General features: G+C 34.1%; 1 protein-coding gene across 1 annotated transcript; it reads right to left on the bottom strand.

The window, feature by feature from the left end:
• Positions 1-2,852: 2,852 nt before the first annotated feature.
• LOC133523588 (cuticle protein 12.5-like) lies at positions 2,853-15,594 on the bottom strand. Its single transcript, XM_061859254.1, has 3 exons — positions 15,446-15,594; positions 6,224-6,403; positions 2,853-3,119 (listed from the first exon to the last, which is right to left on the bottom strand). The coding sequence occupies exons 1-3, from the start codon at positions 15,455-15,457 to the stop codon at positions 3,027-3,029; spliced, it is 285 nt and encodes a 94-aa protein (XP_061715238.1). The 5' UTR covers positions 15,458-15,594; the 3' UTR covers positions 2,853-3,026.
• Positions 15,595-20,065: the final 4,471 nt, after the last annotated feature.

Here is a 20,065-nt window from a genome sequence, read left to right as displayed (position 1 = left end):
TTCAATGTCTATTTAAATTTTGTCAAAACGTCTATGGTTTCTGATTTTTGCCATTGGTCTCAATACAAGTACAATAAAATTCTTCATTAGAGAGTTCCTTTGGGCACCATTATTAGAGTAGTTTACCTTAGGTAGGACCTATGCTAAATTTCTTTGTTCTGAATTATCTTTGTTAGATTTGAGGTAAACTAGTTTACGAACATTGCTATTAAAAAAACTCAATGTTTGCTTTATAGTTGCTATATCATGATCTGTTATTAAACCAAGTTGAATTAAGCCATTGCAAGCTGTCGTTAGGGATTTTTTGCAGCGTGTTTAATACAGCGAAATTGTAAGGTACATACGGAGCGGCCTTGGGTTCACTTTCGTACTGCGCCAGTTGGGCGTAGTAGGCCGGTTTTGATGTGGAGTGGTTAATACCAAACCCAATATTATAAATTAAATTACAGGAAATTTAAATTAGAACACAGTAGTTTTTTTACCGACTATGTGGTGTAGTAGTTTAAAATCGTATTATTCGTATTATTCACAGTTTTTTTTTGATAACTGGCCTCAGTTATAGATTTGAAGTCAGAATTATCGCCCTGCTAAATTAATAAAGATTTGGACACGGCCATTCGGGGGGTGGCTGGCATTACGGGTAGTTGATTTATAATTTTGTATATTACTTATATCACAAATCTACGTCTGCCTTTATATTCTCCACCGCAGATAGACCGTATCGTATCCCTCGTTACAATACTTATGTATAGATGGATATATGTATGTATAAGTCGTAAGTACCATGTATTAACAAAAACACACGAACCTAGCTGCCGCCATATTATTGAAGTGCTTCGACACGATATTCTTAAATTACATGACACTTGGCATGAACATTTAGGTAACGTACAGCGTGTATGTTTGAGCGACCACATAATCATAGGATAGTTAAGACCACACTTTCATAGGTTTTTAAAAAAATGGACCACTTTTATTTTTCCATATACGAGTAAAATAATTTAGCACGCAATGTATCACTACTTTGTTTTAACTCAAAACGTCACAAGTGATCACGATATACGAAATTCATTGCCGCACAAAAAAATTGCATGGTAAAGAAGAGTAAATTACAATTTTCTTTCAGAATCATTTCATACCACTTAAACCTACGTCTCGTTTAAGTTTATACGGTATACGAAATTCATTGCCGCACCAAAAAATTGCATGAAAAAGAAGAATAAATTACATTTTTCTTTCACAATCATTTCATACCACTTAAACCTACGTCTCGTTTAAGTTTGTAGTTACATCAAAAATACATGCAGTATATCTATGTCTAGTACTAAAATTGCAAAAAATACAATTTCTAGCAACGAAAACTAGTATCAAGTATAGATATATGTTACTTGAGTGTTCATGTCAAATTTCATATTTAAGAATGTCGTTTTAAAATGAGAGCGTAACTTAACTTACTTACGAGTAACTTAACTGACTACTGGTGGGCGTTATGTCGTTGCAATACGGTTTACTACATTGTTAGTTGACAGCATGGTCGATAGTATCGTTGTCCCAGTGGTGGACAAAGGCCTTCCCATCTCTCCACTCGTCACAGCTTTGTGCATGCTCCCGCCAGTCCCCACAAAATGAGTTCAGATAGTATCATATAGAGTGCAGTTGTCTGACCACTCTATATGAAATAGATGTATAACACCAACCCACTGACAGCATGCAGTGGCATGCGGAATCCAGCCGCCATATACGGAGAGCCGCTTATCCACGCCAGTTCTCGTGTCCGATATTCTTTTATTTAACATTTACTCGCTGGTTCTCGATGAATCAATAAAAATAATCGACATACCAACTTGTGGTTTAAATTTTGCGTAAAGACAGCTTTATTAAGATTTACATGTAGTGAACATAATTTATTTCAGAGAATAATCAGATGATGGAACGGGTGGATAGTGCTGATTCAAATCTCTAGCCTTAATAGATTTTTTCTCATTTAATTTCTAAAGTGAAATTAATATTATTCACTAGGTGAATAGGTCGGTGAATTTTTAAAGATTTCTTTGCATGAATAACTTTTAGTGCTGGGACCTCAAACAGCCAAAACCAATCCGTAAGGGAAGTTGGAGCTGATTTAGTTTTAATTTTTAAATATTTTAGGTATTTTAGTCGTAAAATATACAAACTGGTAGTAATGGACCACATATACCACAATTGTCTATATACACTAAATAGATGCGAAACGTTTTATTTTTGGTTTGGTACCTACTAGTGTTTGTAACCACATTTAATATCATTAATGAATCAGTTGTCACCACAGTGGATATTTACACCCAGGAAAATAACAAGGGAACAATAGGTATTTATTTTACAAAGGTGAAAATTTGTTTAAGCCCTCATGCTAGTATTGATACACAAGCGAGAGAATTATTCCAAAATTTCAAAAAGAGGAATCTTGAGTGCTGCGAGGCCTTCGAGGCACAAGAGAACTGTAAGTTTTGTAAGTTAAAACATTAGAAATCAAATCCAAATGAAGTTGAATATTTGTCATTCATATCTTCATTTAATTACTTTGCCACTCTTGTGGATAATATGCAACTTTCTCGTTCAGTTATTAAAGACTAAAGAGAAGGCTCTTTCTCTCTCTTACGAGATGATGTCGTGATAATCAAATTATTTTATTGAATAGTATGATTTGTGTTTTTTTTAAAGACGTAATACTACTATATAAATTATATACTGAAATAACTTAATAAGTGACTATTGAAAGTTCAACCGGCACCTCTGTGCCTCGGGTGGCCTAGTCGTTCACTTTTTTAGTTTACAATATCTAATTCAGGAAAAAGTAAAAAAAAAAACAGATAAAAACCAAAAATTTGAATTTATTAACAACAATACAGCTTTCCTGAAGAGCACACTACTTTCCGACATTCAAAAATTTGCTTAGCGCTAATAAATTAAATAAGCAATGTTGACTGTTGCACTGGTTGGCCGGGTGGCGTGGCCGGGCTTGTGGCGTCTGGTGTGTGGCGTGTCGCTTACCAGGCGTGCGCATAGGGGGACGCCAAGACGGGCGCATGCGCCACGGCGGCGTACGGAGCGGGCGCCACGGCCACGGCTGGACTGGCGAGCTAATAAAATAACAATATATCAATAAATAAATGTTGACAATATTATACAAATAGATCTTGTTCCACAGTAAACTCAATAAAGATTTTAGTTTTACCTACAATAATATATAATATAATAGACGACGATAAATATGAACACTTATTAAGTACATAGAAAACATCTATGAACACAAGTCAGAAACAAATATCCGTGTTGATCACACAAATTATTACCCTTACCGGGATTCACACCAGATAGCTCCAGTTTCGGAGGCAGGATCACTACCAATTAAGCCTAAGAGGCTTTTTGTCACACAACATTAACTATTATACAGCGTGTACTTTTGATACGACCACATAATCAAAGGGTACTTTAATGAACACACTTTCATTGATTTTAAAAAAAAATGGGCGACCCTTATTTTTTCCATATGAAATAATTCAGCAAGCAATGCACAATCAATCAATCAACTTTCTTTTAACTCAAAACGTCAAACTTCAAATGTGTTTTACATAAGTCACTACTTTCACAAGTGATTACAATGTACAAAATACATTTCCTCTGGAAAAAAAAAACAAAAATATGGAAATTCTTTATTTGTTTATCAAAAATTAATAATGCTTTTGTAAGTTTAATTATTTTTCGGAACCTTTTCATACCACTACAACCTATGTCTTTTTAGGGTTCCGTAGCCAAATGGCAAAAACCGGAACCCTTATAGATTCGTCATATCCGTCTGTCTGTCCGATTATGTCACAGCCACTTTTTTCCGAAACTATAAGAGCTATACTGTTCAAACTTAGTAAGTGGATGTATTCTATGAACCGCATTAAGATGTTCACACAAAAATAGAAAAAAAAACAATAAATTTTGGGGGTTCCCCATACTTAGAACTGAAACTCAAAAAATCTTTTTTCATCAAACCCATACGTGTGGGGTATCTATGGATAGGTCTTCAAAAATGATATTGAGATTTCTAATATAATTTTTTTCTAAAATGAATAGTTTGCGCGAGAGACACTTCCAAAGTGGTAAAATGTGTGTCCCCCCCCCTGTAACTTCTAAAATAACAGAATAAAAAATCTAAAAAAATATATGATATACATTACCATGCAAACTTCCACCGAAAATTGGTTTGAACGAGATCTAGTGAGTAGTTTTTTTTTTAATACGTCATAAAATTTAAAAAAAAAATTTTTTTTATCAAACCCATACGTGTGGGGTATCTATGGATAGGTCTTCAAAAATGATATTTAGGTTTCTAATATCTTTTTTTTCTAAACTGAATAGTTTGCGCGAGAGACACTTCTAAAGTGAAAAAATGTGTCCCCCCCCTGTAACTTCTAAAATAACAGAATGAAAAATCTAAAAAAAATATATGATATACATTACCATGCAAACTTGGTGGAAGTTTGCATGGTAATGTATATCATTGTTGGTTTGAACGAGATCTAGTGAGTAGTTTTTATTTAATACGTCATAAAATTTTAATTTTTTTTTCATCAAACCCATACGTGTGTTGTATCTATGGATAGGTCTTCAAAAATAATATTTAGGTTCCTAATATCATTTTTTTCTAAACTGAATAGTTTGCGCGAGAGACACTTCCAAAGTGAAAACATGTGTCCCCCCCCCCCCCCCTGTAACTTCTAAAATAACAGAATGAAAAATCTAAAAAAAATATATGATATACATTACCATGCAAACTCCCACCGAAAATTGGTTTGAACGAGTCTAGTAAGTAGTTTTTTTTAATAAGTCATAAAATAAAAATATTTTTTTTTTCATCAAACCCATACGTGTGGGGTATCTACGGATAGGTCTTCAAAAATGATATTGAGGTTTCTAATATCATTTTTTTCTAAAATGAATAGTTTGCGCGAGAGACACTTCCAAAGTGGTAAACTCTACGGATAGGTCTTCAAAAATGATATTGAGGTTTCTAATATCATTTTTTTCTAAAATGAATAGTTTGCGCGAGAGACACTTCCAAAGTGGTAAACTGTGTGTCCAAAGTGGTAAAATGTTGAACAAGATCTAGTAAGCAGATTATTTTTTAATAGTAATAATAATAATTAGTCTTAAATGGTACGGAACCCTTCATGCGCGAGTCCGATTCGCACTTGGCCGCTTTTTTTAAGTTTGTAATTGTATCAAAAATACACGCGTTTTAATACTTAAAAAAAATTTTTTTCAGACCTTGACTTTAATATTTTAAAAGAGCATTAACACGCTTTTAATTATTTACCCAATGCTCTATACAAAGTTAAAATTAATCTCTTTTTGAATCTTGTCAAGGATATACGAGTATTACGATGCATAGTGACGCTTATCTTTAGGCGTCACTAGCACTATAAACTTAATGGTTTTATAAAGTAAATGTTGCTCAAAAGTGGATGGTCAAGTTTGCAGTCAGAACTCAAATGCCAGGGCCGCTTGTCGCAAAAACAAAAGAACTCTTTACTTAAAGGATAAGTAGTTCAGATTGGATCGGCCTACTTCAAGGTTAGGTCTACTTATCATCGCATCGTGTAGTTGCATTTTATTTACTATATATCTTGGATTCAGTAATTTATTACTTGCATGCGCCTGCTCGCTCTAGAGCATGGCAACATCTGGGGGCACGGCCGTGCCCCCGCCAAGACGAGACAAAGGGCAAAAGGCAGTGCCTATATTTTCTCGGTACATATTACCGTGCAGGGGCAATGCACTAAATTGATATTATATTTTCATTTATTTTTGTTTCTCAACACGGCCTCTCGCCGTGTTTATGGACCTTTTGACAAGATTGATTTTGTTAATTTCTTAGCATTTTCTGATGTTTTGTCTATCAGTAAGTGACATAAGGAAAATAATTATAAATGATAGCTTGATAAAATGAATGCGTAAAAGTACGAAAAGGCAATCAGAGATGTAATTAATTAGATAAATGTCAATTAATGCAATGAATGATGTATTATGTATTCCGGCTATGATGTCACATTAACTGATAAGTAAGCAAGACAGTGATAGGCATGTGTGATGTCCCGCTCGCCCACTGGAGTGGCGTGCGGATCTGCATCCAATGGGAACGGCCGCCTTGGTAGTAAATTTACGTATTTTAGTCAAGGAACATGATACATACCCTCACAGTGTTGGCATAGGAAGTGGCGACAGGCACAGCGGTCTTAATGATGGGGGCTGGAGCGAGCCCATGGCCCCAAACGGATGCCACGGGGGCCGCATACGGAGCTGCTACGCCCAGCGGAACACCGTACGGGCTAGGCGCGGCGGCGGCCACGGCGAGGAGGGCGGCGAACACTACCTATAGACAAGAAGGAACCTGGTAACCGTCTTCATAGACACATTTAAATTTAGAGCCTGATTGTCTATAATCATGGAAATCAGTCAGATATACGATAGATATCTTCAACCAGAGCAAATTTGGCCAGAAATCTGTCAGTTCTACCTTACACTGATTGACTGCGTCAGAAGGAGTGTAATGTCTTTCGAGTGTATGTAAATATGATGTATGTCCATTCCTTTGGCACGCTCTAAAGCCCAAACGTCTGGACGGTTTGTGACTTATGAGGAGTCGTTACATTCGTCACATTTGGGGTAGTAATATAGGCTATATATATTTTGGAAATGGCGCCCGCAAATGAAGAGTGAAAAGACCATTTCAAAATGTATGTTACTAAACTTAAAAGTGTGAAATCAAATTATTATTATAAACTATTGTTTGTTTCCCGTAGGTATCAAAGTATTGTTTGTTCCCGCATGCAACGCTTTAATAGTATTTAGTTTAACTAATTTGAATATTATTTACTTCTTTAGGTTTGCCACCAGGTGTAATACAAAAAATACTTATAAATGACAAGTTATAAAATAAGATTGCTTGAGTATTCACCCAATTACAGGCAAACACGGCATGCATGTAACAAATTTTGCTTACATATGTTTTTTTTTTATCCTAAGTACTAAATATATACAAGGTAATGCTGGAATTAGTAGAATACAGAAAATAAGCTAAGTAAATAGTGAGATTGATACTATCAGTAGTCTAAGTTAGTATAAGTTTAAAAAATTTACGTTAAGTTTTCTAGGAAGCAAGTGAGTGGACAAATGATAAATTCTAAACAATCACAAAATAAGAAAAAGTTACACAGTGGAATTACAGTTTGTTCCTAAGTTTATGTAGATATGTTCTGAACTGATTGTGTGTCATCTTTAGCATGTCAAGTCTATTCTGTTTATATAATAATCATATGTAGTTATTTAACTATATATGTATTGTACTACTCGTTTTTCCCTTTTCAGTTCATGTTTTTTAAGCACACGAATTTTTAAATATCTACATATGTAGGTAGACGACCTCAACACATAAGAAAAGAAATGTTGAGGTTACACATATTCGTCTCGCGCGTAAACAATTATTTAACGGCTTTGATACAGAAAAAACCGGTCAAGTGCGAGTTCGTTTAACTTCGCACCGAGGGTTCCGTAAAAACTTTTAACTATCTCATACTACACAGAAAAGACTTTTGACCAGAAGTATACTAAGGATAATTGTGTACAGCGGCATATATCGGTAAATTAGTATGTTTGTTGATTCTTTATCACGTGAACTGATTTCAACAATTTATGTTTTTTTTTAAAGAAAGTAGTTTTAGTCTAATCTCATAAAAATGTCAAGTATAATAAACACGAAATTGCAAATTAAATTAGAAAATGTTTTTTGATAATAAAAAAAAGTTATCAAGATAGAGGTGTGATTATATTTTTCCTGTTATATATATGATAATGTTAATGATATGTGAAAATTTGAAATTTTTTCGTTGGTTAACTTCAGACCCCCCACTTGCAATGCCATTTTGTTCACATTTTCCTTCATAAATATTTTTTTTCATATGAAAAAAAAAATTGTTTTGGAATGTCCAATTTCAGTTCTTTCAAATGATGAATGATATGAATTTTGCCCCCTTTTAATATTGGTTGTGTTTTAATATAGTTAATAAAGATAAAATATCATTTTCGATGTGTTGGGATGTGTGGTTAGGATTACTATTCCAAATTTCGAATCGATATCTTAAGTTCTTCTCGCAATGTTTAACGATATGATAGACGGATAGAGTCGCACCATAAGGGTTCCTATTGTATCTTTTTGGTACGGAACCCTAAAAGAACGTGTAACTTTCTATTGAAATATCTTCTTATATTTCTATTACACGATAGCCCAAAGCACGTGCCTGAGTTGTGGACACGTGTTAACGGGAAAATCCATACTAATATTATAAATACGATAGTGTGTCTGTTTGTCTGTCTGTCCCGATTTAAAAGTTGGCATTATCCCAGAATTCATCCCGTAAGGTTGTAAAAAAATTAGCAGTGTGGAAGATTGGAAAGGAAATCAATAATATCTTAAAAAGGGAGTATACCTAAGACTCATTTAATTTTTAATCAATTAGCTATCTCTTCAGTGGGTAAAAAGGGGGTGAACGTTTTTATGCGGAATCTGTAAAAAGCAGATGTAAAAAAAATACGCTACACAAATTACTGATTCCACGCAGACGAATTTTACGGCCAAAAGCTATTACCTATGTTATAAAATATTTGATGTTGCCAATTACTTAGTTCAACCTACAAGGTCACTGTTTAACTCTAACCTAATAGGTGTTCCCTTTAGGCTTAGTCAGCGACATCAGAGGAAATTTATTCATAGCTCCATGAATACCAGATGCTTTTGCCTAACGTAGCGCACCAATACTGAGGCTATCTGTTCTTAGTCACGTCATTGGATTTGTCACCACATCCTACGAACGCCCTTTAGGTCGCAAAGGACATCGGGTGTGGGCCTGTCTAATCTAGATCCAGACCGCCTTTCTAACGAGACCGGTCTAAATAATCACGCCTTGGTCGCGTGCGCGGTTGATGTTGGTCCTGTCCGTGTACGAGTGTCTTTGTCTTATGATTGATATATGTTTAAACGTATAGAGCTACAGAACTTTAGATAGATAGATGGCATGTATACGGACTCACGGCACAATGTTGAGTCCTACCAAAATATGAGTAGCAAAATAGTAACATTGTAATATAATTCAATACACTACGAGTAGAATGTTACTAATTTGATACTTCATGTCAATGTTGTGGATTTCATAACATTTTTGCCTCAATTTAAATGCAAATATAATTTCATTTTAATTTAATTTTAAACCGATAAATAATTGTTTTTCGACTATTGCTTTTGATACAATAATAAAAAAAACTATGTTATAGATATTTCGAATATTTAGTATAATTGAACTAAATTAGAGACAGTTTACACGGATATCTAAGTAGCCTCCTACCATATGACCTTAATCTGGCAGCTTTAACTCGGCACGTCATATGAGTGACGTCTACCTAATTTGAATATTATGCATGTGTTCGTGATTGTATCAGCCACATTACATTGCACGTCCTTTGTATGCGAGCTGGCCAGGAATTGCGAATCGAGGTCGCTCTTTCATAAAAGTGGTTAAATATGTGTATAGACAATAAATGACAACTTTTATTATTCCGGAATTTTGCCGTGACTTTATCTGTGTCGACATCATTCAATACATATAATAAACGTATGTTTAAAACACAAACAAAATGTACTTATACAAAAACCTTTTGTAAAATTATAAATAGGTGTTATTATATTGCCACAAAAATATTCTACTAATAAATACTTTACGACAAAGCAATCCTAAAGACCAAAAGTCTTAATTTTATATCAAAACGTATCTCATACAACAAATGTTTTTCTTCAGAATTTATAAATCCGCATTTAATAATTCTGTGCCACATTTTTTCTGAACCATGCTTGAAATTGCTAGGTGTTTTAACTAAGATGTTTTTCCGCGAAGACCTGTGAAGTACTATTGGTCCAGTTTGTTTAGGACAAATTAATAAGTTCGGTGACCGCAGATAATTTTCAAAGTTATTTTTAAATGCCACTCTTAGCATACTCTAGATAGAGCCAAATGATGAAAAATTATAATTAAATTAAAAAATGCTTAGCTTTGTATTAATACAAAAGTACATTTCATAGTAATGTCAAATAAGTGGACTTATAGATTATTTGATAAGGTTAGAAGAACGTGAACGTTACCAATCTTGACATTTAAACCTACATACGGCCCAATTCGAAGAATGAGATACGATAACGATAAGTTCTGGTTTAGATAAGTTTTCATTTAAATATCGTTTATATGTCGTATAACTGACAGAAGCAGCTCGATTCGGGCAACCAATTCACTTTTACGTTAGAAATTTCGTAGATAGATCTTATTGGGATGACAGCGGAATCGAAATAAACGTCAATTTTGACATTTCGTTTAGTTATCGATCTTTTAAAGATCTTTCTAAGATATTAAACGTGTCTAATCATTCTTAGAATCGGGCCGATATTTGAAAATTGCTTGGAAATTTACAGTGCTCTCACGTAGTCACGTACAGTCGAGGTCAAAGATATCTTTACAATTAATGATACAAAAACATCTTTACATTTGACTCAGTTTACACACAGCGTGACAAAATACGCTTACAACGCACATGACAGTTTTATCTTTTCACTGAAATTAACATGGGTACATTGTGATAAATATATGTTTACATTAAATGTTACAGAAAATAATATTTCCTGTCAATGTGCCAAAAATATGATTAGAGTACCAGTGTCACTGAAAACTTCATGCTCAAGTGTATTTGTTTATTTACATATATTACTACAAAATAGTATGCAATTTCCGCACGTGTAATGAACGACGTTTTTTTTACGTTGCGAAAAAATAAGAAAAACAACAAGTATTTTTTTTTATGCATGTTCTATAAGACAGAAACAATTGTAAATATAAAACATTGTACTATTATTACCTCAGTATCGTTATTTACAATTATTTGTGTATCGTATATTTAAATTGCATAAAAACAATATCGAATTGGAAACTTAAAACATGCTTACAGTAAGAAAAAACGCCTCTTCCTTGACAAGCGTTTCGGCAGGTATTCCGTTCCGTTCAGACAACTTATTAAGAACGGTTTTTCAATATTCAATATTAAAAAGTAAACTAGTTATAATGATGAAGAGGTAAGTTAACAGATATGAAATATGTATATTTTTACTATTCTTACATTAACAGTAGGCTTTTATGTTCATTACGACTTTTAAAGGAAACTAACATCAACACTCATCAATAAGTAGTCATGAATTGGAACAAGTATAAATTAAAAAATTGGAACACTGAAAAACACTAGTTCATGAAAACCAACTTTCCGCACGCTAAACAGCTACGTAAAGAAGCACTTTTTGAGCAACTGTATTTAAAATATCTTTACAGGTTGATTGATCGATTCTTCATTTTATTAATGACATTTAATTGCCATGTTATATAATGATTCTTCTTTTTTTCATCAATGGAGTATTTTTTCCAGTTTCTATTTTATAACCGACTAATAAATAAAAGGAAGTCGTTTTCGGTTCGTGTAAAAATTAATTTATAGTTCCGGTGCAAACAAGGAACTTAGTATAATCGCGTCTGAGTGTCTGTAATACCGCAGCTAAGCAGCGAAACCATATACGAGGGCTGTAATTTATGTATCTAGAAAATCAAAGAATAATAAATATATGCATTTATATTTGTTCGCCAAGATGAATAATGCACTTTTGCATATACGTTAAAACCTCTTTTTATAGCACTTCTTCCATTCTTATTTTGGTATAAATAACGTGCATTTTACGCAAAAATTACTAATTTGTGAAGTTTTCCTTTTTTACAGCTGTTTAACTAGAAAGCTGTGAAATGGCCTGGACTGCGTGGACCTATATTACTCACGCCGACAAAGTGATAAAATAAAATCTTGAAAAAGTTTTTTTATATGGGGTGTCAAGAAAAGCAGTAGCAGCTTAACAAGTTTGCGTTTAATAATCGGAACCTTACAATTGCGAGAGGCACGACACGCACTTGGCCGGTTCTGTATTTCTTATTAAAACAGATTTCAAATTTATGTCAAAGGAAAATTCGTTAAGTTTTTAATGTTTATTGAATAGAATAGAAACTATTCATTCAGACAAACACATCATATAAGCATGCTTTGTCACGCTGTGTGTAAACTTATTTAAATGTAAAGATATCTTTGACCTCGACTGTACAATGAGTTTTCCATCTAAGGAGCACCTAATCACTCAACCATTCATTTTAGAATTTGGCCATTTTGAGAATTTAATCCTTAGCCGTTAATTGGGACGGTGACTTCTGGTTCCATGCTTCTGAAAAGATGTTTCTTTACGTAAATAATACATGAATTTAATAATATGACGATTTGAATTATTATTGCAATCCTATAGATATAAATATTGGCTCTGTTACACCATACTATTGTAGGTATAAAGCCGTTGATAACAGTAAGGCTGTGTTTGTAGTTAGTTTTTTTGTAGTTACTTTAGTAACGCTGAGGAGGATAGGTAAATGTAGTGATTCTATTAGTTCTTAACAAACACGTCCCTCGCTTCGCATCCACGCACAGAGTTGCACATCTCTGATGGAAACACAACTTAATTGGCCTTGACTGCTCTTGTATTGATAGTGCAACGAATGTATTAATAAATCAACAACCTTTGTAGAATGGGCGTGTAAGAGTAGTGTTTATATTAAATCGGTGACATTTGTATATTAGAAGTATAGATATGTAACTATTCATAATAAGCATAATTATTAATAAATATCAACATAAAATCTTTGTTATATCTACTATGTAAAAGATTATTTGATGTACGAATAAATAACTCCGTATTTACGGTTCTTATTATTCGCGTAAAAATAGAAAAATACCGCATAGTAACAAATAATAAAATATGGAATGAGACTCAAGTACAAAATATTAAATAGATAATAGTGATAGTATGGAATCTCCAGGGCGCGAGTTCGACTCGCACTTAGTTATTATCTCCATACCCTCGCCGATATTTACATACTGGTAAACTTAAATCAGTCCGATTAAGTCCACAGTGGGAAGGTATTCAATAATAAGGCTATTCTTTCCCTGACAAGGAAGGATAAAATTAGCCGTAAATGTCTGTTTTGGCGTAAATCAAGTTTTTTTTAAATTAACTTGTTTAAATTTCGAACTGAAGTTTTTTTATCATCTGTACCTGAGGGCCTACCGTGTAAAATGAAATGTGATATTTCGCTATTTGCCTCTATCGCTTTTGCTCAATCGAGTGATAGAGAGGCAGATAAAGAAAATTCGATTTTTTTTCGCGGTAGGGCTTGTCTGTCTGCGTATAAAACTCAAAGATAAGCAAACCAGAGCGAAAAAGTTACTGGGTGATTACGGGGGTTATGATTTTGAATGACAAAAAGTGCTGAAGATGAAAAGAAACAAACATACTGAACAACCTTTCCCGTGGGACCAAACACGAAACTGCGAACATATCTAAGCTATTTCATAGAACATTTTGAACCCGTAAAGTAGCTGAGGCGTACGGGGAAGGGTATTATTTTTTTACGGAAAACATGTTCAATATCATTGAAGTCACTTTTTTGACAGACGCTGACCAGTGCCAATATGTTTAATCTAGTAGCTGCCTGAGCTATAGACTTCACGGGTATAGCTTAAAACTCAATGAATGTATGACTTAGCAATAAAAAAAAATTAAAACTGAATCGACATAACAAAATCATTGAACTTGCTCACAAAATTTCTCGAAATCTCTTGTGAATTGCGACCTGTAGAGGAGACCATCCGGACATACGAAAGCATTACTGTCCAAACTAAAAAGGAGATCTACGCTAACGCTCGGTCAATACAATTAAATGCTTTTTGAGCGCTATCGTCCTTGAATAATGAATTTCAATCTATTCAGGAACTTTAGGTTCACAAAAGATTTGATATGATTCGGTTAAAGATCGTAGCGTGACCGAGAAAGGTTGTTGGCATATAATTACACATACATTACACATACATACATACATACATACATTTACTTCATGAAAAAATATTAATTTGATATATGTCCCATTTTTGGCGGTGGTTTGGTTAATATGTACGTAATTTAAAAGTACGCGTATTAAGCTGACTGATAGACAATGTAAAGGGTCGTTGACGTATCTTTAATGCGTTTGGGCATTTTGTTAATATCGCTCCAGAGAGGGTTCAGATTAACCAAAAAGATTTATTATTAAATACGTTGAACCCGACATTTAAGGTTCCTTATCCAAGTAATAACCCTTACAGTTTCGCCACGTCCTGTCCATCTGGCTGTCCGTCCGCGGCCTAGCTAAGGGTTTATTAGTACGTACTAGAAAGTTGCAATTTGGCCCAATGACAATGACGCTAACAAAGTTTTGGGACCGGGTTTGTCCTTAAACTAGCAAGTTGTCTTCTTCCTTAAGTTGGCTAAGCAAGTCAAGTTTTTATGATATTTTTTTATCTACCATGGAAGGTTGAAGGAAACTTGAAACGTACCTACCTGAAGCGTGAAACTGACATTACTGTGTGACCAGACAGGAACGTGTCTTACAGAACTCTGCGTCACTCATAACAAAAACTTAAAAATTAAAAATGGAAAATTAAAATAAAACCTTTATAAAGGAAAATCCGACTTCAAAAAGGATACAATAAAATATTATCCATTTTATAAAGTGTGCACCTAGCCATTGAACACAGCCGAAATGTACATAATTATGCAATAGGTTATATTTGCCACCAACGTGGTATTAAAAAAACCAAAAAGGCACGAAACTCCTTTCACTGAACGGAACTCAATCGTAAGAAGCAATTTTCGTATTTTTAGCTTTTGAGCATAAATTGTTACATATTTTTAAAGTGCGCTATAGACCTATGTTCGTGATTTTTTTTAGCGAGCGAAAGTAAAAATTCAGGATTCAAATCATTGAAGTCCCTAGAGATACTCCTCAAGATTGCTAATTAAATTTGGCAATCGTATTGCTATATTGTAAAAAGCTGTACGATTTTTCAAAAATTCCGCTATTTGAACCTACGGCATCATAATTTCGATTTTAGAGGTCTTGTATTTTTTATCATTTCCATTTACATTTTGTGTACAATTTATACTCGTAGTGAAAAATTGTAAATTTTATATGTAATTAACTAGATGTTGTCGTAAAATTCAACATTTGTCATCATCCCGATATGGATATTGATAATGATGGTTATGATTTTTTTAAAGATGATACTCGTATAAGAATGCAATACTCGTATGATTATTTAAGCATATTATTTAAAAATAAAAGACGTCTTAATCTAAAAATGTAATTATTTGATAAACTTTCTTATTTTGAAAATGACTGCCGGTTATATAAATAAATAGTCTTACCAGCTTGTACATTTTGAAGGGTGGGTTGGGGTGGCTTGTAGAAGTGAAGAAGGAGATGTGGGACGAATGTGCTTTGGACCCGAGTCGGGCAGTTTATATACTGCCTAGACACATGCTCGGCCCAAGTCGAGCCCTACCTCCTGGGCCTAGGTCATTTGTATCAGCCTTCGGCTGGGTACGTAGCGTTAGCAAAACAGGCTGACTGAAAATTAGATAGTTTTGCTAAGAGGACAGTTTAAACTGTAAGTTTTATTACATAGGTAATACTTGCTTATACGTACTCATTTCTAAATGTACTCTTTATACAACAGGAATCGTCTGCCTTCTTTATCACCATAAACTTTAAATCTCCTCAACATAATTTTATTTATTCAAGAGTCCGCAGCAAGCTCGGCCGCATTTAACCTTCCCATTCAAATAGTTTCGTTATCATTTTAAAACTATGTGTTGGATTGAAACTTTGCACATAAAATGACATCAGGAGTATATATCTACGACTGTAATTAGTTGATATAGAGCATAAATAAGTTTTGTATAAAAGACTTATAGGTATTCGCTGTATTTTTTTATCTATGGTATCTGGAGCTTTATTAACTAATTACAGGCATAGATATACCTTATCCTATTGTGAGTAAGAAATTTCAGAGCAATCTAGCTAGCCGTTTTAAAATGACTTCTTAACTAACATTTACATGGAGAACCGAGCTTGCTGCGGACGCTTAATCATTTGATTATTGAACCTTCAACAACAATGATTAATATAATATTAAGAGCCTGTTGTATCCCACTACTAAGGAAAGACCTCTCCCTACTTCTTCCAGTCCGTCTGGATTAGTGCAGTCTTCAACTATGGCTCCAAAAAGGAGTCTAGCTCGTTTTACCATCGCCGACCTGGTCTGCCAGACCCTCTATTTGAGCGGCGCCGCCACTTGATGGCAATCTTGGCCCACACCTCACAGCAGACAGACAGACATGCGGCAGACATTACCAGCGTTACCAGCCCAGTCCCGCTTCAGCGTAGCCACTTTTTGAGCTACGAGTTTCAATAATGGCATGCTTTTTAGGGTTCCGTAGCCAAATGGCAAAAAACGGAACCCTTATGGATTCGTCATGTCTGTCTGTCTGTCCCTCAGTATGTCACAGCCACTTTTTTCCGAAACTATAAGAACTATACTGTTGAAATTTGGTAAGTAGATGTATTCTGTGAACCGCATTAAGATTTTCACAGAAAAATAGAAAAAAAAAACAATAAATTTTGGGGGTTCCCCATACTTAGAACAGAAACAAAAAAAAAATTTCATCAAACCCATACGTGTGGTGTATCTATGGATAGGTCTTCAAAAATGATATTGAGGTTTCTAATATTTTTTTCTAAAATGAATAGTTTGCGCGAGAGACACTTCCAAAGTGGTAAAACGCGTCCCCCCCCCCTGTAACTTCTAAAAATAAGAGAATGATAAAACTAAAAAATATATATGATGTACATTACCATGCAAACTTCCACCGAAAATTGATTTGAACGAGATCTCGTAAGTAGTTTTTTTAATGCGTCATAAATGGTACGGAACCCTTCATGGGCGAGTCCGACTCGCACCTGGCCGCTTTTATTAATTAAGGATGGATTAAGTACCTACAATCATAACTTCCTCTTAGATCCACCTGGAACTTTTTAATATGTTATGATGGTATTTTGGTCCAGGTCCTTAATTAAGAATAAGCATTGCAAATTACTTAAGAATTGCGAATAGAAAAACTGTGATATGTACATTAAAATTATGATTTTTCATCTTCAATGGCTTGGTTCTATCCCGTACAACTAGGCATTGTTGATTATGAGGTAAGCTAATTGCAGCAGCCAAAGTAATCATTGTAATGGTATATAAATATAAATAAAATGGGTCCCTATTGATTCCCATAAAGTTTTAGGTCATAATGTATAATGTATTGTTTGTCCGCATTTTCGTTAGTCATAATCTGGTTTTTCTCAGAAACGTGTAACTTTTCAGGATTGGCATGAAATAAACCTATTAACCTAACCTGTCTATAGGATAACCTTACGGAAATCCTGAAAAGTTAACGGTTTTAGAATTATGACTAATGATAATAATTACATTATGACTTTCAATAATTATATCAAACTAAGGGATCAGAAATAAAATAAATCCGAAAATAATAATAACAATATAATGATTTTTAAATTTCCTCTGTAATTTACGCTTGGTAAACAAAATACAACGTTTCTTAACTGTTTATCGTATTGGCAAGAGGCTTTCCCAAACCACTTAGTAACAGACATCAATATAAAGAAATAAATCCTGCGATCCGAGAATTCTGTAACCAAATGATCCGTTCTTTGTTCAGCTCATAAGCAAAGTCATTCTTCCCATTTCTACGTATTTTATTTAATAAAAGGGGAATGTTATGAAGCACTTGAAATCTTAGAAAGGAAGTTTGTATGTTTGTAGCCGAGTCGATGTTGAGAATCTAACGCTACTTCGGGCCGTACACGTGTTGCGGTCCAGTTGAGAATTTTTATGTCTGCACATACCTACGTTTCGCTGGCAATATAAGAAAACTGTTTTGATACTTCGCACATTCACACAAAAATATTGATGAAATTCTGAAGCGTGTAAGGACTTGGATAACGTTAATATAGCTATATTTATTGTTTTGCAGTCTTTTATGTACTTTCAGGTTAGGTGGATTGAGGGCCATTAAATATCAAATTTACTATATTGATTTCTAATTAACTTTGTTGTCCCGTAGCTATGTTAGTCGTTTGGAAGTTTGACTCACCAATGGATGATGCACATGCGAGTAAGTTACACACGTAGATACTTTGCATTGTATCTTAAAATAGTTAGACGGTGCCATAGAGACACATGTAACAACTATAATCGAAAGCCCTGAAATTGCCGTACATGTAGCCTGCCTAGTAGAACTCGGTTCTTTAACGTGGCCTTCCTTGTAATACATTCATGAAAAAGAACCCTACATAAGACTACTATGTTTTCTATGCAGACTATACATGATATAAAACGTATCAGAAGTTAAGAATCCCAAAACTTTAAACTACGTAGTATTTAAACGTTAACGCAGTTAGCTAGCACATGTATGTTACCAATGGCGCAATCATGAGTTGTTGATTGGTTTCAAATTATACAAGCAGCTTTCACATTGTTAACAGTACTAGTTGCAGTCTTATCTGAGACTTGAACTGTTTTAGAATTAATTATTGACAGTCTGATATTGACTAGGTATTACATTCAATTAAATAATTTCTTGGAAGATTATGCTCATTTTAACAGCTATAAATAATTCGGTCTTAATCGTTAAAGACCGGGATTTAATAGGTAAAAGTCTTTGAAGGTACAAAACATTATTTTACATTGTTGGCTTAATTGCTTCTAGTTAAAAGCAAGTACTTAGGTACTTATTATTTTCAATTTAATTTGACTGAAAATGATTATTAATACTTAGGTACTTACACGAATTAAGAAAAAGACTAGTCGCTCTCTGAGCTGTAGACCTTGTTAATCCCAATGGCTCTGCCTTTTTGAAAAAATAAATGAAATAGTTATATGGATTTTTTTATTTTATCAAACCTGCTTATCAAATTTTCATGAAAATTGGTTGAGAAATACGTTATGTATGTAAACATTTTCGCCCAAACTGAAACGGAGGCCTTCGCTCTCGGTAGGTCACAAAACGGGCGTCATTATTGTCACCTCAGCTATTTACTTATTTCTCATATCTTTTGGATTCGGTTATCCTATTTTTTTACACTTATTTGGGTGAAAAATTATTTATTTCTTAAGTACCTACTAATTACTAGCATGGATCAAGAGGTTTCATGCCTCGTATCGTACGCATTTAGTTGTTAGTTGTTGTGTGGGCTAAAATTTATATTTATCCATAGATGAAAATGGCTATAGCTGGTAGAAGCGGAGCGGACGCAGGTGACACCAAAGGAGGGCAGGGCGTTTTCAATGACACTGTTCTTGTGTCACATGGCCACATGACTTATCATTTCATATCTAGGTGACTATGCACATTATTTACCGGGCACGTTACGTACTCACGCGTAATTGGTGTAGTGTTAGATCAAAATGATTAGTTAAAAAGGTTTACTTCTACTAAAACGATGTGGAATTTAAGGTTTTTCGTTATTTATATGCCCAAAAGCCGGTTTATGAAAAGCTAAGAGCCTTTAGAAGATTACGTGTTGATGTCTTTTGTCTAATTTCTTATGTCAACTTAGAGGATTAATTAAGTACTATTAATACTTTAATTTGTAATACTTATCAGGGCTTAATCATATTTAGGATCTCCATGAACAAATTATACACGTGCTAAAGTTATATTTCCGCCAAAATGTTAGATCACGCTTCCTAATTAATGTTAAATTGCGTATTTATGCTAGCTCTTTAGCATTTACTTAGTGTATAGTAATCTTATTGTGTAGGTACCGGAAAACCACTCAATTATACATAACGTACAATTATTGGATTAATAATGTTTACCCACAGGTATATGGGAAACGTGTTTGCCCTTCACCATTTTGTTTTAGTTAACGTCAACAGGATAATATTTACAGTTAAACAAAACTGTTGTAAATTA

This window comes from Cydia pomonella, chromosome 12 (assembly GCF_033807575.1).
Source record: "Cydia pomonella isolate Wapato2018A chromosome 12, ilCydPomo1, whole genome shotgun sequence".
NCBI lineage: Eukaryota > Metazoa > Arthropoda > Insecta > Lepidoptera > Tortricidae > Cydia > Cydia pomonella.
This window is presented reverse-complemented; position numbering and strand designations above follow the sequence as displayed.